Raw genomic sequence first — 24,003 nt, forward strand, 5'->3', positions numbered from 1 at the left:
GCTCCCCCAACCCCGACCCGCACCAAGATCCCGACTGTCCACTCCTGCGGGAGCCTTACCACTTGCTGGGCAATGTTGACATTGGACTGTCCAAAGGTTTTTGGCAAGAGCTGCTTCCCGAGCGGGTTGACAGTGGAGGGGTGGACGGCCACGAAGGACACCACGCCTGCAACACAAGGACACCAGGTCAAGGGCGAGACTCCTTTTCTAAGTGAAGGCTAAAAGTGGCCGTTCCAGCAAGACGGTGCTTCCAACGAGATGCTTAGCTTTCCCCACTTGTACTGTCTCAAATCCATGGCTCAAGTGCAAACACCTCCATGAAGCTTAATTCCCAATGTAAAACCGTAAGGGGAGGGCCGCAGGGCCGTGCTGACGCAACCCAGGTGACCCAGGCTGATCACCCACTGCTCTGGCCCCTCGGCGAGGTCTGCAGAATGTGCTGATGGGACCACGGCCTGGAAAAGTCTGTGATTCTGTGACAATTACGGAACAGAATTTTAAAACTAGAATTTTTATCCCAACATTTCTCTATGAGGCTGCAAACCTAGCATGGAAATCTGATAATCCACTTTTCCTTAGGAAGGAGAGCCACATTTGTTCCTAGGAAGGAGCGTGCCTTCCGCGGAGGCTGCGCCTCTAAACACGCAGGAGCCCTCAGAACACTGGTGAAGCAAGTGGGGACCCCTCTGCAGGAGACGTGAGGCCTCTCTCCTCTAACAGCGGAATGCAAAAGGTCCTAGGGACATAGCAGTGGACAAAGTCCTGGAACATTTACACAAAAATACTAAAATGAAGCTAGTAATGATAAAGTTCAAAAACTGGCATCAGCAGGCAGAGAGAACAGAGGAACCCATAAACTAGGTGGTAGCGAGCACCCTGGGAAACAAGGTGGGAGGCCTGAGTGGCCAGCACAGCCCAGGAGGGGCGTCAGGCAGCCACACGGAGGCAGCAAGGGGCTCGCAGTGCCCCGCCCCATGGCTGGGGGAGCTGAGCGGATGGCCCCCCATTTGAAAAAGCGCGATACCCTCGGGTGAAGAAAAGACAAGACTTTCGGGTCATGACAATATCAGGAAAGGAGAACTCCCCAATCTCGCCACACCTCAGGCCTCCCCGGACGGCCGCCCATCCGACCTCGGGCCTCCCCCAACAGCCAGCCATCCGAGGAGCTGCAGGACCCTGGGCTTCCCCACAGGCATCTCCCTTCATTCCCACCAGTCAGCACCAAATGACTCACAAATCATCGGTGAGACTTTCGAATACGTTGTCTTTGCGATCTGGTTTCATTTTGGGGCCCTTTACAACCCTTTACAAGCCCTTTACATGAGTTCTAAAAACATCTACTGCTTTTTATGCGTTTCTTTAAAATACACTAAAGAATGAATTTTGCTGCTACATAAGAACACTTACTAATTTCTCTTAATAACCTAAGTTGGCCGAGACAGATCCTTAGGAAGTGATTAAAAAGACATCTGCCTTTGATCCAACTGGGTTAAATGTTAGTATTTTTACCACCCAATATCAACACATATCTAAAATTCTTTTCTGGAACTAAAATAAGATGATCTGCTGTGGGGTAATTTTCTTCCAAAAATAAAGATGCGTATCCTAAGAAAAGCAAATATTTACTTTTTAATTGTTTTATATATGTGAAAGGTATTATTTTAGAATATTCAATTGAAAAGTAAAGATTGTACATATTCAAAATGTACAAGTGATGATTTGATGCACATATACACTGTGTAATACTTACCAGAGAAAGACATTTTAAAAGCAAACATAATATTCTACTATGCAGGGAATGATTTAAAATACACAATTAAACACTTTTCAGATTCACATACAGATGAGTAAATAGTAAGCTTTCCAGAATACTTAGCTGATTCATTACAAAGATAACATCTTTTAATATTTGCAAACGAGTCTGATTTCAATAAATGTGGAGAAAGCAACAGACCTGTGAGTTCACAAAAGCCAGCGGCACCGTCATTCCCCATCAGCAGCCAAGCGGCTCTTCCCGCCCTGCATGGCCCGGCCACAGCATCACAGCGCCCGGCCACAGCGCCGCCCACCAGCACCACAGGTACTGTGCACTCGGGCGTCCCAGTCTGGGGCTCCCCTTTCCTGCCCCAGCAGGGAGTGTGGGTAGGACTCGGGGATTCGGGTGGTGTTGGGGCTGTGGGACAGCAGTGTAGCTGAGACCCTCGGGGCATCCCGCCTGCCCTCCATCTGCTCCGCCCACAGGCCGTCTGGCTGGCCTGCCTACGCCATCTGTCCTTCCAACCAGGCCTCTCCCTCTGGGCCAGAAGCCAGCACCATGAGGCTGGGAGGGGTTGCTAAGGGTTTTCACAGCTAGGAAGGGGGAGGAACACACAGAGGGAAGAGGGTCCCTCCTCTGGTACCCAGCGCAGGATGAGTGAATGCAGGCAGATGTCCAGGGCCCCTGAGCTTCCCCACTCACTCCTGCTGTCCGCCTGGAGTCTGAGCCCCACACCAGTTGCAGGAAAAGGGTTTCGGAGCCGGAGGGCTTGCCAAGCACAGAGGGCCCCTCCCAGCCTAGACACAAACCAACAGAGGACCTCTGAGCAGCACGTCAACCAGCAGCACCCCTGGGTCACCAGCTGAGTCTCTACAGGACAGAGGGCAGAGTACGTGCATCAGTAACAGGGAGAAGAAAGAAATCCTGAGGCTGAGGGTGAGTACCCCCTGCCCCACACCAGAGCAGCATTTCAGAAGGGCCTTGAGACAGGGGCTGAGTTCGCACGCCCACCCGGCCAGTGAGCAGCAAGGCCTCTCTCTGAATACATCTCAGACCCACACCCAGAAGTACAGGCTGGAAAGGGCAGTGACTTCTGGGGACCAGAGCTGGGTGGGTGGCCTTTTTTTTTTTGAGATGGAGTCTCGCTCTGCTGCCCAGGCTGGAGTGCAGTGACATTATCTCGGCTCACCGCAACCTATGCCTCCCAGGTTCCAGCGATTCTCCTGCCTCAGCCTCCTGAGTAGCTGGGACTACAGGCACCCGCCACCACGCCCGGCTAATTTTTGTATTTTTAGTAGAGACGGGGTTTCACCATGTTGGCCAGGCTGGTCTTGAACGCGTCACTTCAGGTGATCCACCCACCTCGGCCTCCCAAAGTGCTGGGATTACAGGGGTGCGCCAATGTGCCTGGCCGGACTTCTTGTTTCTATTCATTGAGAAACTTTTCAAATACAAACAATAACACGACAATTTTATTCCAGTACACTTAAAATACACTGTTATCATACTTGCTTCAAGTTTCGTACAGACATAAGGAGCAGAAATAAAATGACAGTCCCCAGGATCCTCAGCCTCCCCACGAGGCTGCCCTGTGTGCAGCTCCCAGGGCCTGCAGGGACGTACTCACTTCATTTTTCATACTTTCCCAGGATGTGCTGAACTGAACCTAAGGCTATAATAATTGTTTTTTGTGTGCCTCTGAAACACAGACAAATATTATACGGCTCGCATTCTGCAATCCTGCCAACACTGTGTTTCAGACACCCGTACACAGAGAGATCCGGCCGATTTCCTCAAACGCTGCTATGCTATTCCATTACAATAAAGTGGTCATATGAACACAGATGTCATAGGAAAATGCTGTTTGCTATTACTGAACTGCATGCTGTGTGTTTTTCTCAGCACACCCGCCGCCAGCGAAGCCTTGGTCCAAGCGGCCGCTGTCCCAGAGTCCGCCCGGCTCCCCAAGCGGTTGTTCCAGTCCAAACGCACCAGTGGCAGCCAGGCTGTTGCTCCCCGCCACGTTTTGGTCCACCTCAGGGTAGAATGTTATTTCAATTAGTAGTTGTTGTTTTTGAGACAGGGTCTCACTCTGTCACCCAGGTGGGAGTGCAGTGGTACAATCTCAGCTCACTGCAACCTCCACCTCTCGGTTCAAGGGATCCTCCCACCTCAACCTCTCAAGTAGCTGGTACTACAGGCTCGCACCACCACACCCAGCTAATTTTCGTATTTTTTTTTGTAAAGACAGGGTTTCGCTGCATCACACAGACTGGTCTTGAACTCCTGAGTTCAAGTCATCCACCCGCTTTGGCCTCTCAAAGTGCTGGGACTACAGGTGTGAGCCACCCTGCCCAGCCAATCATTTAGTTTTAATCTGGCAATATAAGTAGAGTGTTCCACACATTTTCTTGGTAAGGCTGCCCCACACAATCTATGCATGGGAGGGAGGAGGACTAACATTTCAGGGACAAGCTGAGTCACATGAAGACATGGCCCGGCCGGGCGCGGTGGCTCAAGCCTGTAATCCCAGCACTTTGGGAGGCCGAGACGGGCGGATCACGAGGTCAGGAGATCGAGACCATCCTGGCTAACACGGTGAAACCCCGTCTCTACTAAAAAATACAAAAAACTAGCCGGGCGTGGTGGTGGGCGCCTGTAGTCCCAGCTGCTCGGGAGGCTGAGGCAGGAGAATGGCGTGAACCTGGGAGGCGGAGCTTGCAGTGAGCTGAGGTCCGGCCACTGCACTCCAGCCTGGGCGACAGAGCGAGACTCCGTCTCAAAAAAAAAAAAAAAAAAAAAAAAAGAAGACATGGCCCACAAGCCGACTCTACAGAAATTAGTTCCTTTTTCAAATGAACTAATTAAAAACATTTTATATACAGCATTTTAAATGGAGAATTCCTTTCTTGGGAAGAAAATTAGTTAAGAATATATACGGTCTGAGTTGCTATAATCCATTAACAGAAAAAGGAGTCTAAATACAGTATTCACATTTTTATCATTACTTATCCTATTCTATTAATATCTATAGGGCTTCAGATAAATTATGAGACCATAAAGTTTTGTATTTTCTGAAAAACAATTTTAACATCTTTACATTGTCAGAGCCAGACGTCTACGAGTTACTGTTTTGCCCACCAAGCTGGAGACGTTTCGTCTGCTCATCTGGCCAAGCACAGCCCCTCTGCAGGGGAGCGGCTCTGCAGGTGAGTGCCTCCGTGGCTGGCTCACAAGCAGCATTTGTGCACACTGGCCACAACAGAACATTCTTCTCTGTTGTCAGCACTGAGGAGGAAGCTCCTGCCTAAGTGACCACACCCAGGCACCTGCCCCATGGAGACATTGCTCTCCCCAGACTCCATTCAGACTCAGGAGACCTGAGCTCCTAGAACGCAGGTTGAGGCAGCTCCCACACGAAACCTATCCTCTGGCAGTTATCAGAGACCTCAGCTGCACAAACCACACATCTACTGCGCCTGACGTGGCTGGGCCCCCCAGCAGGACCTGCTCCTGAGAACACGCGGTTACTACTCCAAGTTCACAGCATGGCTGAAGTCGCTCCCACGAACCTCTCTGTACAAACACACAGAGCTCCAGGAGGCTACCCTGCATCCACAGTCATCATCTCACACCTGGGAACAAGGGTTACAGCCACAGAAATGTCATTACTGGGCTAAAAACAGAGGCTGGGTTTTTAATGTCCTTCGGGTTAAAAACAGAGAAATATGAAGAGAGAAAAAGCTGATGGCCTCTCCTGACAGTTTTGTAGGAGGCTGGCAGTTTGAAGAGGCCAACCAAAAGTTATACCCTCCCTTCCTATAACCCCCTTCCCTAACAGTTGTACAAAGAGCAGTGCGTGGGGGGGGGGGGGGGGGGGGGGGGGAGGGCACAGTTCACAAGCGACAGTCACCATGATAAGGAATTACGTAAGCAACACTAAGCTTCTGACCACACATCACTGCTAAATTTCCTCCTCCACTTAGAACCCTAAAGCCGACAGACATGAGACTGAAGCAGGAGGAAAGTAAAGACACAACAAAGGGAGATGCTCTTTCGGAAGCAGTCATTCTGGGCTAAGAGCACATGTATAATCAAATGCCCACATGTGCTGGGCATTCCCACATGAGCAGCAACCGAGGGACCCAGGCCCGGCGCCGCAGACAGGGTGAGCCTGCACCGCACACAGCCATGACCTGTGTCTGAGTGCTCTCCACGTACTCACTATGTTAAAAATCATGAGCACACTATGAGAAAAAGGCAGCAAATAACAAAAGGTAGCAAAACGCATCACAGTCGTCGAAGCCATGAATGGAAGGGCCCCAGTGACTAAAGACAGGAGCCACCAAAAGGCATGGGGAGGACGCAGACACTCCACGCACCAGCTGCCAAAGTACACGCTCAAATGTACACTTACACATTTACTTTTTTTTTTTTTTTTTGAGACAGAGTCTCACTCTGTCACCCAGGCTAGAGGGCAGTGGAGCAATCTCGGTTCACTGCAACCTCCGCCTTCCGGGTTCAAGTGATTCTCCTGCCTCAGCCTCCTGAGTAGCTGGGATTACAGGCACGCAACCACAGCGCCCCAGTAATTTTTATATTTGTAGTGGAGAGGCAGTTTCACCATGTTGGCTAGGGTGGTCTTGAACTCCTTACCTCAGGTGATCCACCTGCCTAGGCCTCCCAAAGTGCTGGGATAACAGGCGTGAGCCACTGTGCCCAGCCTACTCATTTGAGACGGGGTCTGGCTCTGTCGCCCAGGCTGGAGTGCAGAGGCTCAATCACAACTCACTGCAGCCTCGATCTCCCAGGCTCAAGCAATCCTCCTGCCTCAGCCTCCTGAGTAGCTGCGACTATCTATAGGCATGCACCACCATGCTTGGCTACTTTTTTTTTTTATTTTTTGTAGAGATGGGGCCTCACGTTGTTGCCCAGGCTGGTCTTGAACTCCTGGCCTCAAGCAGTCCTCCCACTGCAGCCCCCCCATATCTCACTGCAGCACTGAGATTTCTGGTGTGAGCACCTGCACCTGGCCTACACACGTATCTGTGCTCTCAGGAACAGTGTGGGCGGATTCTCGGTGAGCCTGGATCACCCCTCGGTACAGGAGGTGCACAGGCAGCCCTGAGGTACAGACAGACAAGCACACTTCCAGGCCAGCTGTGGCCTCCCGGCTGGCCTCCCTGAGGACGAGGTGCAGGTCGGACAGGATTGCACACATCGGGGAGGAGGATGCAGGCAGCCCTGGGGCCAGGTCACCCTGGGACGGGGGCAGGGTGGACCAGGCAAAGCCAGAGGGAAAGCTCCTATCAGTACTGCGGGGCCACAGGCATGACACGAGGAAGAGCCCACCTGTGACACACAAAGCCTAAAAACGCACCACCACCAAATGCTGGCGAGGACGTGGAACTGTCAGACACACACAGTGTGTGTGCAAATGTTCACACCAGCATTTTGCTCTCAGGAAACAATCAGAGGCAAACCAAACAGCCACGACTAAAATGGCTCACGTAAAATGTATCGTCAAAACCTCCACGTTGGGACTCTCATCCTTGGGGAGCCTGTGGATACAAAATGTCTCGAGTTTGGTGCATTTCTCTGGGTGGAAAGCAGTTTTCTGAGCCTCGAAGGGTGTGATGGTGTTTTACGTGTCAGCCTGACGGTGCTCTATCCCGTTATTCAGCCAAAGGCCAGCCGAGAACTTGCCGCTAAACTCCTTGAAAAGGAGCCATTAAGCAAAGGAGATTGTGCTCGATGCAGGTGGGCCTCGTCTAACCCGATGAAGGCTTTTAGAGCAAAACCTACATTTTTCCAGAAAAAGAATTCATCACCAACCGCCCTGCAGGTTCCGCCCTGGTGGCCCCACTATGGCTAGGCTGGGTCCTGTAGTGAGTCCCCACCTGGGTTCCCCGTCCCCCTGGCTGTTGCTCTAGAGAAACTGACAATCACAGTGGGGACCTGGACACAGCCCCCCACAGCAGCAGCAGGAAGAGACACAGTGGCCCCAAGCGGCTGTGGCGTGGAGAGGAGCTGGGAGGACCAGGGCCAGGGACCCACGAGGAGCCTCAGCTGGGCTCATCCCCTCTACCTTCCCCTGATCCACTCTCACCGGGACAGCTCCTGTCCTGCCTCAAGATCTGACTCAAGCAAGGCCTCCACAGCCCTCGAAGTGCTACCGACCCTACCCTGGGCTTGCAGGGCACAGACGGAGGAAGGCGGAGCCTCGCTCACTTGCACCACCAAGGGCAACTCAAAAAGCACCCGCAACGGCTCCATCTAAGGGCGCCGAGGGCCCTGCCTAGACCGCCCCACCTCCCAAACTAGAGGCAAGGGGGGCCCACTAGTGAAGACGGGTGTCTGTTGGGGAGGCAAGGACTACACGCTTACACACACACACAACTCACACACATGCACAATCAGAACTCACACTCAACTCATGCACATACACGCACACTCACGCAACTCCTACTCAACTCGCACATACACAACTCATTCAACTCACGCACACAACTCACATACACACATGCACACGCACAGAACACAACACACACAACACTCCACACACACAACTCACTCAACTCACACGTGCACATGCACACAGCTCACACGCAACTCACACACAACACACATCTCGACTCACAAATGCACAACCACAACTGACACAACCCACGTGAACTCATGCACACAACACAAGCACTCCACACACACACTCCTCACAATTCACACAACTCACTTGCACACACACAAGCACACAACTCGCATGCACCCACAAACTCACAGGTACACTCACGTACTCACACAACTCATGCACACAACACACATGCACACTCAACACATACTCAACTCATGCACACTCAGACATGCAGTCACTCCTCATGCACAATGCACCAACAAGCACTCCTCACATACACACTCATTCACGCATACACACTGACATACACTCATGCACACATTCCTCACATGCACACTCAGTGACACACACGTTCCTCACGCGCACTCATGCACACATATTGACACAGACACATGCAAACACCAACAAACTGTTCTATTTGTTAAACAGAATTCTCTGGAACGAACACCGGAAGAGAACACTGGTGCTCACCTGCTTGGGCAGAAGAGGAAAGAAGGAAACCTCTCTGCACCTTTTCATACTTCAAAATTTTAAAACATGCACACGTCACTGACTCAAAACCAAATTTAAAATAACCACGTGTGGCCAGGTGCAGTGGCTCACGCCTGTAATCCTAGCACTTTGGGAGGCCGAGGCGGGCGGATCATGAGGTCAGGAGTTCGAGACCAGCCTGACCAATATGGTGAAATCCCATCTCTACTAAAAATACAAAATTAGCTGGATATGGTGGTGAGCACCTGTAATCCCAGCTACTCAGGAGGTTGAGGCAGGAGAATCACTTGAATCCGGGAGGCGGAGGTTGCAGTGAGCCGAGATCACGCCACTGTACTCCAGCCCGGGCAACAGAGTGAGACTCCATCTCAAAAACAACGACAACAACAACAAAAAAAACTCCACGTGTGTGGTGGAATCAACACCAGGTGAGGGCAGGGGAGGCCCAAGAGCTGCTGCCGGCGATCCGGGGAAAGAACTGACCATCCCAAGGCTCACCTCGGGAGGATCAGGGGGCCGGGGCACGCGGGGCGAGCAGACGGGAAACGCATGGCCCTGCTGGGCCGTGTCAAAACCAGAATATTTTCAGCTATGCTACGAATGCCAGAATACGTTCCCTCCTAATCCCTGCAATTCAACTCTTCAGCTCCATTAAACTTGTTACAGATTTAAGTACAGATTTGTGAGCAAGAACGGAAAAGGAGGCGGCCCACATGTGGTAAGAAAGCCTACTGCATGTAGCCTAACAAGAGGAATCCAAATTCAACACCATAGTAACAGACTTCATCATTTCCAATGGTGAAAATGGTGAACCTTTTCATTGTTATTTCTGCTTTATCACCTGAACAGAAAATGTCATGCCTGTAACTTGTGCACTTTTTTTTTTTTTTTTGAGACGGAGTCTGTCGCCTAGGCTGGAGTGCAGTGGCCAAATCTCAGCTCACTGCAAGCTCCGCCTCCCGGGTTTATGCCATTCTCCTGCCTCAGCCTCCTATGTGCACTTTTAAGTGTTCAATTAGTTACGCTAAAACTATACTTCTCTCAAGCAATCTGTGAATCCTCAAACGATCAAGACAAAAAGCTCATAAATAATCCTAAAAGGGCTGCGTAGATTTGCTCCCTATTCCTAGAAAAGCAGCAGGGAAGGACCTGCGTCAGCAGAAGAGCAGGGCCAGTCCCACCTCCTTCCTCTGGCAGGGCCCACGGGCAGCAGGAGGCTGCGGAGGCTGCAGGCTGGCTCAGGTCACAAGGCCAAGTTCTCTCAAGGAAGAGACCAGAGTAGGACCTACGGACGGGCCCCAAGGAGACATCTGGACCTGGCTCCACAGCACGTAGGGGTTGGAGGCAGATGGCACCATGGGCGCCCACACCAGCATTGGACAGAAAGGGACAGGCAGGAGGGCCAAGCCTCAGCAGAGAGCTGGTGGCCTGGTCACCCACGCCTCAGAGCCACGGCAAGCACTGAGAGGTCACTTACAAGGGTCTCAATGTTAAGAGTAAAAAAAGCTCATTTTATATATGGGAATAATTAGGAAAATCAGAAGGTTCCTTCCAGGAATCTAAAACGGAAACACATCCAGCCCTCTAGGCTCCTCCCTGGGCTGACGCAACCAGGTGCATGTCGCGACCAGAGCACTCAGTGGCCCCACTAGGCTCTGCAGGCAGAAACGTCTCAGGACAAAGCAAGCTCTTCCACAAGCTCGTCTCCCAGCAATATCACAACCAACCACAGTGAACTGCCTGCACGCACTCCCAGCTCCACACAGCACAGCCTCTCACGAGGGGCCAAGCACCGCACATCAAAGCTTCTAAGTGGTGTGTCCTGACCCAGCACAGGTAAGGAGTTTACCTGGGAAGTAACCAGGTGAGCACACACACCTTCATGAATGTAAACCACAGCACCACTCCAAGGTGTAAAATGGAAACTGCCAACCGTGGGACCCGGAAGAGGCGGCTTCAACCTCTCCAGCTGACTTCCTCCCCTGGATTCCTCAAGACAGAAAAATGGTTTTTCCTCAAGAGCTAGTAAAATACACGCGTGAAGCGTTACACGTGGCAAGTGCTCGCTTCGCAGGAGGTGTGCACCACGGTAGGCCCATCGTTCCTCAAACAGCACAGGTGAGTCCGGTTTCTGGAAGTGCCCACACCACTGCTGAGACGTCATTATCTTTGGGTGGCGGGAAAACAAATTATCTTTATTTCTTCTTTACATTATTCTACCTTTTTCTAAACTTTTGCAAATAGTATACATACCTTAGAATTCAAAATCTGCAAAGCTGCTGGTGTGTGTGCAGGCTGTGTACTAAATATTAGAAGGCCCCTACGCCCACCCTCCTGGGTTCCCGGAGCACAAAGGTGCCCGTGCAGGAGACGCCATCATTAGCAAGAGGCTTCCACGTCAATAGCTTCATAAACACGTGAAGCTTCACGCATTCGTCAACGCAAGTGTGTCCGGAGCAGGTGCCCTTACCTTTTCCGGGACTGAGGTTCTGGTCTATGAAGACCTTGAGTTCTCCGTTGGCTTCAATTAGACCGGCCTGCAGAAAACAACAAAACCATAATAAACACAACAGCTAAAAGGGCTACGAAACAAGGGGCGTCTAAAGCCACCCTCAAGGGTTCTATCAAATAACGTTGTAAAAGGCAGAAGGGCCACAGCTAAGCAACGCCAGGAGCCCCAGGAGAACGCCAGGTCCGGAGAAGGAACGTCGCTGTCACCACGGCACCTGCAGGGCCAAAACAGCACCGTCCACCAGGAATTAGCCACGACTTATAGAATCCACACAGTCTTGAAAAATCACAATCATAATGATGAGGAAAATGTTCACAATAGAATGTTAAACGAAAGGCGGCACAGATAAGAGTACAGCCACACAGCGGGGGCACGGGGGTGACGGCGCAGCCACACGGCGGGGGCACGGGGGTGACGGCGCAGCCACACGGCGGGGGCACGGGGGTGACGGCGCAGCCACACGGCGGGGGCAGGGGGGGGGGTGACGGCGCAGCCACACGGCGGGGGCACGGGGGTGACGGCGCAGCCACACGGCGGGGGCAGGGGGGTGACGGCTCAGCCACACGGCGGGGGCAGGGGGGTGACGGCGCAGCCACACGGCGGGGGCACGGGGGTGACGGCGCAGCCACACGGCGGGGGCACGGGCGTGACGGCGCAGCCACACGGCGGGGGCAGGGGGGTGACGGCGCAGCCACACAGCGGGGGCACACGTGTGACAGGACAACCACACAGCCGGAAACATATGCATGATGGTGTAGCCACACAGCCGGACACACACGCATGATGGTACATCCATACAGCGGGGCACATGTGTGACAGTACAGCCGCACAGCAAGAACACACGCGTGATGGCACAGCCACAGCAGGCGCACACACGTGACGGTACAGCCACAGCAGGGGCACACGCCTAATGGTACAGCTATACGGCAGTAACACACACCTAACGGTTCAGCCACACAGCAAGACACATTAAGGGGGACTCCTATCAGAATTGTCAACCTCATCCTGCTTCTCCAGAAAAGTCATGAAATCTTTCATTCTCTTACTTGTCCCAACAAAACGTCAGTCCCCAGGGGCTGGGCTCTGCGAAGGAAAGGCCATCCCAAGAGGAGGTCTTGGAGGGGCGGCCTCTGGGCGTGGCCGCCTGAGCATGAGCACACACACGGCAGCACGCTTGAGTACCCAGGGTCCGAGGAGGCCACGCACCTCAGGCAGTGGGGCTGGGGGGCGGCGATGGGGGTTGCTGTCTTCGCCGAGGGTAAAGACACTCGAATGCACCCTTCTGTAGACAACACCACGGGAACAAGGAGATGCCATGACCCCATGGTGCCACCCACATAAGTCAGGGGACATGGGGAGGCAGCCCAGGTACAAGCCAGGCAGCCAAGACTAAAAGCCCAGCAAGATGACCCCTGCAAGACCACTGGGCAATTTCCCGAGCATCTTCACAACCCCCTTCCCTACAGAAGATGAGGAAAACCAGGGCTGCCCGTAAGCTTGAGGACGACGGCAAGTTCACATCCTAAGAGGCTAAAAAAAGATAGTAACGACAGACATTCAAACTGGGTCCAACCACACTTTCTGAGTCTGGCTGTGCAGCAGGCACCATCCCAGCCCTGGCTGTGGGACTTGCTGGGAGGTGGGTGGACGACCCAGTGACCACCTGCACACAGAGCCAGGTGAGGTGGGATGTGCAGGAGGGGCTGCATCACACTGGCCACACCCAGGGGCTGGGATCCAGGCTCCACCACGCCCAGGGGCCCAAAGACGGCTTGTGATGCAATCTCAAGGAAAAGAGCTGTGGGGCAAGAACCCGACCATACCCAGGAGGCGCCTCTGAGGCCACCAACCTGATGCAGCACCAGACAGGCCCCGCAGAGGGTTACGCTGGCACAAACGCACGACACCAGACAGGCCCCGCAGAGGGCTACGCTGGCACAAACGCACGACACCAGGCAGGCCCCGCAGAGGGCTACGCTGGCACAAACGCACGACACCAGGCAGGCCCCGCAGAGGGCTACGCTGGCACAAACGCACGACACCAGGCAGGCCCCGCAGAGGGCTACGCTGGCACAAACGCACGACACCAGGCAGGCCCCGCAGAGGGCTACGCTGGCACAAACGCACGACACCAGGCAGGCCCCGCAGAGGGCTACGCTGGCACAAACGCACGACACCAGGCAGGCCCCGCAGAGGGCTACGCTGGCACAAACGCACGACACCAGGCAAGCCCCGCAGAGGGCTACGCTGGCACAAACACACGACAGGAAAAGCGTGACCCGTGGTCAACGATGGTGCCTGAAAGCCGGCGTGCATGGCTTTGTGCTGGCACCCATTAGTGTGTTACACATGAGATGCCAGACGTCCTGGTCACCGTGAGGGCAATACCATCCAGGCCAGGTTGGTAAGGCCGAGATGTTAAGCCTGGGAGAGAAAGGGCAGGAGGGTACGGCCAGTAAGAAAAAGGCGAGTGAGTGCGGATAGGTGGCTAAGCCAGGTACACACGGCCAAGTGGCTATGGCGGGCCAGAATCCACAGGAGATGAATGCCAAGACACTACAGCAAAGTAGGTAAGGTCAGGTGACTGTGACTAAGGAGGTGAAAGCAAACTAGGTAAGACTGAGAAGTTAAACACAAGGTGGGTCAGCCAGGAGGGAACAGCCAGGTGCGTAAGGCCAGGAAGTTACAGCCAGGAGGTTAACAGGCCTGGTGCGTGAGGCCAGGAGGCAAGGGCCTCGGTCAGGGCTGGTCAGGCTTGAGCCCAGCTCAAGCATCTGTGTGGGAGTGGAGCATGCTCCAGCCCCGGGTGCATGGAGCTGGAGGAAGCCGTGCCAGGGGTCTGATGGAGCAAGTCCCAGTTGTGGAGGATGACCGCCCTCCCACCTACACAGCCAGGACTGTGCCCGGTTTCCCTGCATGGCGTCTGCGCTCCCAGCCCTGGCCTGTGGCAACCGTGGTTCGGGCTCTGAAGCCGTTTTGTACCACTGTCCCTGTCTATCGCCCTCCCTCACCAGGATGAACAAATGAGCGCCTGCTAAGAAGTGCAGGGCCAGGGACTGGTGCAGGGCACGCACCGCCCAGGGTGGCACAGCGCCTTTTTTCTGTTGGTGGGGACAGCCCGATGGGCAGAGCCAGAGCAGGGGCTGCTCCTCCCCATGCCTGCAGGGCATGTGGAAGACCCCCAGGAGCAGCGGCTGCTGCGGCCTCCATGAAACGCTGGCAAGTCAGGCCTCAACAGAGGAGCCCCGCCTAGGGCCACCGTGCACTCAGACACGGGCCCAGCCCGGCCACCGCGACGCTCGTGTCTGTAAACGTTCTGCCGCTGCTCACATAAAACCCTCCTCAAGTGCACCAATACAGGCCCTGCAAGAACGCCAACTGCCCTTGCCCAGGGCAGACCTCGGCATCCGCAGGGGCTGGAGCACAGGTGGCCTGGATGCTTCTCACTCTGCCCCACTGACTCGGTGGTCAGCCCCGGCTGGGACAGGAACTCAGCAATCCCTGAGTAGCCCACGCCCAGGAAACTCAGGTCCAGGAGACCACTGCCCCGTCACCGCCACCCACCGGCACAGCCCCTCCTTCCGGGCAGTGCTTCCTCCTCCCCAGCAGCTGCCCAGGGAGTTAACGGGCCAGGCTGTGGACCCAGGCGGCCCTTCCAGGAAGACTGAGATGGGGTGAAGGAGCCCGTCTTTCTCCGCCAGCCTCAATGTTGTGACATAAAGCTCTGGGGTAACTGCACGGACGCGGAGCACACAGTGACGGCAGCCAGTGAGGAGAGAACAAGGCCCACATGTGGGCCAGAGCCGCACTGCCGACACAAGCGTGGCATCATCTGTGGGTCCAACTGGGTCTGCCACAAGCATCGTTTTGCTCCAGGAAAAACCCTTTCATTCCCCTTCTTTATGCAACTCATGCTTCTGAAAGTAGAAATGGCATATAGCACTTCAAAATCCACAGCCTCGGCCTGCTGCTTCCACCGGCCACGTGCCCAGGTGTCGCCAGATCCCTGGCAAGCGCCCGCAGCTCACAGCTGGCCCCTTTCCTCAGCTTTCTCCTGGAGAAGCTCTGGGCCCAGGAGGCAGGGGGCATGAATGACGCCCTGTGCTGTCTCAGCAGCAGCGCTGACGCTGCCACCTGCACGGCTCTGTCCGGGGCCACCCTCCCTGCAGGGTGTTTGGCGGCGTCCTCAGCCTTCACCCTGGGTGGGACAATCAGAATCATCTCCGGACACTGCAAAGCCACCGGCAGCCAAGAACCACAGACTCAGAGGCATGACTTCTGGGGCCGCAGGGCCTCTAAAGCAGACCTCTCCAGAGCTGGTGGAGAATAAATGCACACCTGGCTACAGAGGCTACAGTCTCAACCTTAATTTCCAACTAGGAACATAAGGCTGTAAGACAGGAAACCTGACCTAAAAGGAAACCACACAGTGGTTCCTGTGGTGCCTGTAAGTGCCTATCTTGATGGGATGCGCTTACTCCACACTGAGTTTGACAAACACTGAAAATATTTCATAATACAATGTGTGTCAAAATCACAAGGGAAATGCAAACTCTCAATTCCATAAAGGAGATTAGAAAACAAAACCACCACCTAGACTGCCTCTGTTCACAGATCATCTGAAGAACTCACACAAATGTTCTACAAACCAGCACTGGAGGAGGGTGAACTGGGGAGACGTGAGTGGGAGCAGGCGGCTGACGGCGGGGCTGGGCCATACAGCCTCCAGGAAGGCTCCGTGGCGTCTTCATGTGCGGCCCTCCTAATCCTGCTTGGGATGGTATTTTGAAGTGACTGGGCCATGAAGGCACAGCCTCCCAGATGGAATCTGTGCCCTGATAAAGGGGCTCCCTGGCCCTACCACCAGGTGAGGGCACGGCAAGAAGACGCTACTTACCAGCCAAGCAGCGGCTCTCACCAGACACCAAACCTATCAGGGCCTTGACAGTGGACTCTTAGGCTCCCGAGCTGTGAGCAGTCGATTCCTGTTGTTTACAAGCTGCCCAATTCATGGTGACGGTATTCCTGTGACAGCAGCCCAAGCAACCAGGACAGGCTCTCCTGCAAATACCCACCACTGTGCTGCCTTTCCAATGGGCCCTGCTGCAGACATCCACCACCACGCTGCCTTTCCAACGGGCTCCCCTGCGGACACTCACTGCCACACCACCTTCCCAACAGGATCCCATGCAGACACTCACCACTGCACTGTCTCCTACCGGCTCCCCTGCAGACACCCACCACCGCACCACCTTCCCACAGGATCCTCCGCGGACACCCACCACCGCACCTCCTTCCCACAGGATCCCCTGCAGACACTCATCACCGCACCGCCTCCTACCAGCTCCCCTGTGGACACTCAACATTGCGCCACCTTCTCCCTGTACTGACTTCTGTGATCCGACCCCCGGGAGGATGGAAATAAGGGGCAACTTCTGAAGCCAGGTCACTCCCTGCCCTCTTGCAAAAGCTGGTGCCATGGTGTGAGGACACTCAAGAGGCCCTGAGGTGGTCCTGGTGCTGAGGGCTCCTCCTGCTACTGCTGCCACAGGTAAGACATCTAGGAAGACATCTTACCTGCTGCCACAGGTAAGACATCTAGGAAGGCCTCAGACCTTGGTCTTGAGGCCTGCAGAGCTGGGTAACGTCTCAACTGCAACTGCGTGAGACTCCAGGACAGAAGCACCCAACCGAGCCACTCCCAAACTCCGGGCCCACAGCTCTTGTGTGGGAGTAAGAGAGCGTATTATTGTTTTAAGCCACTACATTCGTCTCTTTCACAGCAATAGATAACTAATATAGCAGTAAAGAGTTTTCTCTAGAACATTAAAAAAATGTGATTATTTTCATCAACCAGGTTGTCACTGAATTTATTTTCGAAGTGATCTTGAACCCTGCGCAAACTGAGTTCCACACGGAAAGCTCACTGGCACTGTTGTCAGAAGAACGGGATCCCACGTGGCACGCCCTCAGCATCAGCCTTTCAAAGCTGCGCTCACCCTCGGACACCCCCTTCCTGGAAGAACAGGGAAGAGTGTTATGACGACCCCCTTGGCTGACAACAGGAAGAGTCGCAAGAACTAAGTGCAGCATCATCCCTGAAAAAGCCAGTGACGATGCCATGATTTAATTCCCATTTGCCATCAAACACAATGCCCTGCTGAGGCTCCACGCAGCCACGAGGAAGCTCAGCCAGCCACATCCCGACAAAACCTACCAAGAGCTTGAGGTTCATGACTCGCTGCTGCCCACCTGCAGACCACAACCTCCCCACGTGGGCTCCACCTCGCTCCCGGGAAGGGGCCCGCGCAGGGCAGGTAAACATGCAGACCCTCAGCCTCCGCTCCTGCCCGAGACAACAGCAGCAGACCCCCAGCGTAGCGTGTAAACGTTGAGAACCCTGTATGTGGGGTGACCACCCGTCCTGGTTGGCCCGGAACTAAGACAGGCTCCTAGGACACAGAACCACTAGGGTCCCGCCAGGCAGGCAGGCCCCGGACTGGCTATAAACGCTGGCTGCTAAACGGGACTTGTTAATAGGAACACCGGCTGGGGTCCGTCCGCTCAGTGTTCGTGTCAACAGGATGCACAAGGGGTACACGCTGGCCTGCTGGTCAACGGCACAGTGGCCTTAGCATCCAAGTCCCCACTCTCCAGACCAGGGGCCAGCTGTGGCCTTGCTAGCTCCCATGTCACAGCCAGCACCTGAATAGGCAACCCCACGTGAACCACGCAGGATCCAAGGCCACAGCCTCTCCTGTCCTGTGTCCTGTCTTTAGGAGTGTGGGTGTGAGTCTGGGTCTCCGCTGACACTTTAGAACTGACTAAGACAGACACAAGTACAGCCTCTGTGATTGTTTAATATGAAGTCATTCCTACGGGTTGACATTTAGCAGATACTACAAAACCACAACGAGCAGCTTGAGTACGTAAGGAGCTGCGGGAAAGACCCTCATGTAGGTCCTCCTGACATTTCTTGTGGGCTGTGACCCATAGGAACTCAGTAACAAGCACCAAAACACAAACGGTTTCACTTGCCTTTCTTTTTTTTTGGAGACAGGCTCTTACTCTGTCACCCATGCGGGGGTGCAGTGGTAAGATCTCAGCTCACTGCAGGCTTGACCTTCTGGGCTCAAGCCATCCTCCCACGTCAGCCTCCGAAGCAGCTAGGACAGGCATGCACCCCATGCCGGGCTAATGTTTCTTTAACTTTTAGTAGAGACGAGGTCTCATTATGTTGCCCAGGCTGGTCTCGAACCCCTGGGCTCAAGCACGCGTAAGCTACCACGCCTGGCCCAGCTTCCTGTGTCTAATATACTGCTGAAATTGCTATTAATTTTAAGACATGTGCACTGGACTTATTTTCCTGTTAAATCTTTATACTCAAGATACAGCCCTACCTCCCAGTAAGGACACCTCAAGGTGCTAAACACATTCACATATAAGCCAACAGCAAAGGTGCCCCTTGGCTAAAACTAACCTTAATTTCTATTAGAAAAACTATGTTCAACTATATTTGTGTTTGTAGTTAATGGAGATAACAGTTGATTATTCTCGTCTTACATTAGATAAAACTGTACCATGAGTAGCAGCAATAACAGCAAAACACACGTTCCCAAAACACGCCATGCTGCTAGAAAAAGCTGAACCAACTGAAAATGAGAACTATTAAAGATGACATTGTTTAATAAACCTCAGCAGTGCCCACTTTGTGACAGGGTCTACGAATGGGACTAACTTCCGTGCCAGGCCTAAAAGGGGGCCTATCACCGCCGTCATCTTTAAAACACACAGGTGACCACGGTTCTCACAACCTGGAGCTGCACTCGCCTGGCCCGGATGGAGGCGCTGCCCAGGCCCTCATCGCCTCCTTCCCTGCTGGCCAGCACCCGCCAGGGTGTGTCCAGGGGGCTAATCCCCTGGGGATACACAAGCCCTAGAGACCCAGGAGGGTGCAAGGGCGTGAAGACGACTCTCCCCTACACTGGACACACAAGCCCTAGAGACCCAGGAGGGTGCGAGGGCCTGAAGAGGACTCTCCCCTACACAGCCAGTGAGGGGTCAGCCAGTGGCACACAGCCGCCAGGTGGGGCACATGCCGGACCCCACACTGTCTCACACCTCTCTGCCCTGCTCTTCTCTGTACCTTCTAATCTACTGAACAATTTACCATTTCCATTGCTAACGGCTCCCTACTAAAGTGTAAACCAGGCTTATCTGAGCCGTGGCCTGCAGGCTGCACGTGGCCCAAGACACCTTTGAATGCAGCCCAACACAAATTTGCAAATTTTATGAGTTTTTTTTTTAGCTTAGCTATTGTTAGTGTCACTCTATTTTATGTGGCCCAAGACAATTCTTCTTGCAATGTGGTCCAGGGAAAACAAAAGATTTGACGACCCTGGCATCAACTCTGTGAAGCAAGAATTTTGCCTGGTAAGAAAACGGCCCAGCAGGGGCCCTGCAGTCCCGACATCACAGGTTCACAAGCCAGGCCCAGGGGAGGGCTGGAGACAGGGACACCAGGGCCACACACTTCTCAGAGTGCAGAGGGGACCCAGCAAATGATTCAGGCTGGAGGGTCATCCAGTCTCTGTCACAGCCACTCAGCTCTGCCTTCACAACAGCCAAAAAAGTGTCAAGGAACAATCTTAATTTCAAAAGTAAGCAGAGGCAAGAAGAAAGTGACCCAGCTGCACTGAGGGATTCCCCTGAGGACTGGAGTGGCCCATGCCAGACCCCAGGGCAGAAAACACTTCACTGCACTTTAAACTGTATAATGAATGAACAGACCTGGGGAAGAGGCCACTCTATATAACAGCAGCCAGGATGGGCCGCCTGCTACCAGGGCCCTCCTGGTCCCAGCACGGGACTCCTGCAGAGAACTCTCTCTGCTCCTCCTCTGACTTGCGCGGAGAACTCCGTCGGCTTCCCCCTCGACTCCTGCGGGTAACTCCATCCGCTCCTCCCTCAACTCCTGCGGGTAACTCCGTCCGCTCCTCCCTCAACTCCTGCGGGTAACTCCGTCCGCTCCTCCCTCAACTCCTGCGGGTAACTCCATCTGCTCCTCCCTTAACTCCTGCAGAGAACTCTCTCTGCTCCGCCCTTTTGGCTGTTGGGTTGCCCATCACAAACAGCTGGCACTTCTGCCCACCTGGCCACAAGCCCTTCCTCTGGGGCTGGGGCTGGGACCCTGCCTGGAGCTCCCAGGAGCCCTCCTGGGCCCTGGAGAGCACACCTGGGAACAAACACAACCCCAGAGCTCAGGGACAACCTCTGGCAGCCCCAGCCACCCCTTCCAGTACCCTGGCCCCGCAGGGGGCCCCGCGTGGGCAGCCCTGACCTACTCCCACCAAGCACCAGAGCCTGGTGAGGGTGAGGGTGGCCTCAAGAGACTGACTCTGACCTTGCTGGCTCACCCTGAGGAAGCCACCAGCGAGCTGCCCTACACTGGGGTCCACACGGCAAAGCACAAGAACACACCCCCACCCGCAGCCCACAAGGAGCGTGTTCCCACCAGCAGCCCACAAGGAGCGGGATCCCACCAGCAGCCCACAAGGAGCGTGTTCCCACCAGCAGCCCACAAGGAGCGGGATCCCACCAGCAGCCCACAAGGAGCGGGATCCCACCAGCAGCCCACCAGGAGCGTGTTCCCACCAGCAGCCCACAAGGAGCGGGATCCCACCAGCAGCCCACAAGGAGCGTGTTCCCACCAGCAGCCCACAAGGAGCGGGATCCCACCAGCAGCCCACAAGGAGCGTGTTCCCACCAGCAGCCCACAAGGAGCGGGATCCCACCAGCAGCCCACAAGGAGCGTGTTCCCACCAGCAGCCCACAAGGAGTGGGATCCAACCAGCAGCCGGGCGAGTTAATCTGAAAGTGGTCCTGCCGGGACCAACTCAGGGCACCACAGGCCAGGGCCACCTGGGACAGGCTGGACAGGGGACCTGGGCTCCTAACAGGCACTGGGAGGCAACAGACGCTGCTGGTTCAAGATGCTAAATCCAGACAGGACACGCTGGGTGACCGCCAGGCCCAGCCTTTCTTAGCTACAGAGGCCAACACCTCCCCACCTCGGGGAAGAGGACACGGTGCCACTGCAGAGCAGGGACGCGGCAGAAAAGAACCTCGCGTCTGAAGAAGATCCGGGACAGCGCGAAGGCTCATCTCACGAACATGCTCCGAGTGAAAGCATCAAGTGGGAAGAGCAGGACAGGAGCTGCCGTGTCTGGAAATGGCAGGACAGGAGCCTCAGATCAAGCCTGCTGCGGAAACAATTACAGAAGAAATGTGTTTACATAAAAATCCTAGAAGAAAACCTAGGCAATACCATTCAGGACACAGGCATGGGCAAGGACTTCATGTCTAAAACACCAAAAGTAATGGCAACAAAAGCCAAAATTGACAAATGGGATCTAATTAAACTAAAGAGCTTCTGCACAGCAAAAGAAACTACTATCAGAGTGAACAGGCAACCTACAGAATGGGAGAAATTTTTGCAATCTACTCATCTGACAAAGGGCTAATATCCAGAACCTACAAAGAACTCAAATAAATTTACAAGAAAAAAACAAACAACCCCATCGAAAAGTGGGCGAAGGATATGAACAGACACTTCTCAAAAGAAGACATTTATGCAGCCAACAGACACATGAAAAAATGCTCATCATCACTCGCCATCAGAGAAATGCAAATCAAAACCACAATGAGATACCATCTCACAGCAGTTAGAATGGCAATCATTAAAAAGTCAGGAAACAACAGGTGCTGGAGAGGATGTGGAGAAATAGGAACACTTTTACACTGTTGGTGGGACTGTAAACTAGTTCAACCATTGTGAAAGACAGTGTGATGATTCGTCAAGGATTTAGAACTAGAAATACCATTTGACCCAGCCATCCCATTACTGGGTATATACCCAAAGGAGTATAAATCATGCTGCTATAAAGACACATGCACACGTATGTTTTTTGCAGCACTATTCACAATAGCAAAGACTTGGAACCAACCCAAATGTCCATCAATGACAGACTGGATAAAGAACATGTGGCACATATACACCATGGAATACTATGCAGCCATAAAAAAGGATGAGTTCATGTCCTTTGTAGGGACATGGATGAAGCTGGAAACCATCTTTCTCAGCAAACTATTGCAAGAACAGAAAACCAAACACCGCATATTCTCACTCATAGGTGGGAATTGAACAATGAGATCACTTGGACACAGGAAGGGGAACATCACACACCAGGGCCTGTCGTGGGGTGCGGGGAGTGGGGAGGGACAGCATCGGGAGATATACCTAATGTAAATGACGAGTTAATGGGTGCAGCACACCAACATGGCACATGTATACATATGTAACAAATCTGCACATTGTGCACATGTACCCTAGAACTTAAAGTATAATAAAAAATAATTTAAAAAAAAAGAAATGTGTTTAAATCCATTGAATCTGTCTAATGCAATCAGAGAACCCGTGACCAGGGCAGGCAGGGCCAGTGCTGAGGCCCCCCGGAGGAAGGCTCCGAGCAAAGCCCCCGTACTGGGGCTGGGACCCCCAAGGGCCACACCTTGAGAAGAAAGAGCTGGAAACTCAAAGAGCCAGACCCTCACCCAGCGGAAGCCCAGACACCAAGACCGGAGGGATCCGTCGCCACCATCTGCGGCCCAGCTGCTGAGAAGGGCCCTGCACTTCCTCCACAGACTCTGATATAAATGCCCAACAGGACAAGAGGGCAAGTCGTGACCAAAAACCAAGAGCACGGAGCCAGACCCGCAGGGATGGGGGTGAAACCACCAGAGTAACTGATCAGACGCTCGAGAAATTAAAGCTCAGGTTTGACCATTTTAGCAAAGAACTAAAACCTATAAAAGAAACCAAAAGAAAGTTCCAGAGCAGAAAATACAATAACTGCACATTCGACAGTGAGATGAACTATCCGGTTTGGAGCAGACGTAGCAGGAGGGAAAATAAAGAAAAATGTAAGCAGCAAACACGATGATGTTAAAAAGGCCTAAGAACTGTACAATTTGCACCCAAGGAAAGAGAAAAGGGCAGTGAAAGTCTCCTCATCAAAGGGAGCCATTTAAAAAAAAAAAAAATCAAGAGTGCCGCAGCCAGGGAGGACATGCCTGCAACATGCAGACCCGAGCCAGGACCACACCCAGAACAGAGAGGCAGCCCTGCAAGTCAGAACAAAGAGATCTACAGACAGCCCAGCTCCTGCGCGTGGACTGAAGACGCCGCCACACTCCGCGTCAAGACAGAGAGGTCCTTCTGCAGCCCGGAAGCAGGAGCGACACACAGCACCCTCGGGCGCCAGGAATGCAGGTGGAGGCCACAGGCGCCCAGCACCCCAGGAGCCATCACGCCCTGCTGCCCAACAGCTGTGGGCACAGGAGCAAGCCCCCTTGGGTCTGCCCCCAGCTCAGCGACCCCACAGGGCCAAACCACGCAAATCCTCCACAGACACGCACAGACGTGCGCCAAAGACCATGCAAGATGTTCACAGCTACAGATGGTCATAACTACAACTGCCAAAAACAGGACACAGTGAACGTCCGTTCCTGAGAATGCATCTGCAGCGGTAGCGGTATCCTCAGCACAAGGCA

At 53.8% G+C, this 24,003-nt stretch overlaps 1 protein-coding gene across 6 annotated transcripts in view; it reads right to left on the reverse strand.

Moving 5' to 3' along the window:
• TFDP1 (transcription factor Dp-1) overlaps positions 1–24,003 on the reverse strand; it is a 58,452-nt gene that overhangs the window by 17,232 nt on the left and 17,217 nt on the right. For 3 of the 6 annotated variants that reach the window (XM_033177134.1, XM_033177130.1, XM_033177128.1), the window contains exons 3-4: positions 11,350–11,416; positions 60–166 (exon numbers count right to left, since the gene is read on the reverse strand). In XM_033177134.1, the coding sequence (XP_033033025.1) occupies positions 60–166; positions 11,350–11,416 (174 nt within the window). The remainder of the gene's footprint in view (positions 1–59; positions 167–11,349; positions 11,417–24,003) is intronic. The other 3 variants (XM_033177132.1, XM_033177133.1, XM_033177131.1) reach the window with 1 other exon arrangement.

This window comes from Trachypithecus francoisi, unplaced genomic scaffold (genome assembly GCF_009764315.1).
Source record: "Trachypithecus francoisi isolate TF-2019V2 unplaced genomic scaffold, Tfra_2.0 Lachesis_group18, whole genome shotgun sequence".
NCBI classification, from domain to species: domain Eukaryota; kingdom Metazoa; phylum Chordata; class Mammalia; order Primates; family Cercopithecidae; genus Trachypithecus; species Trachypithecus francoisi.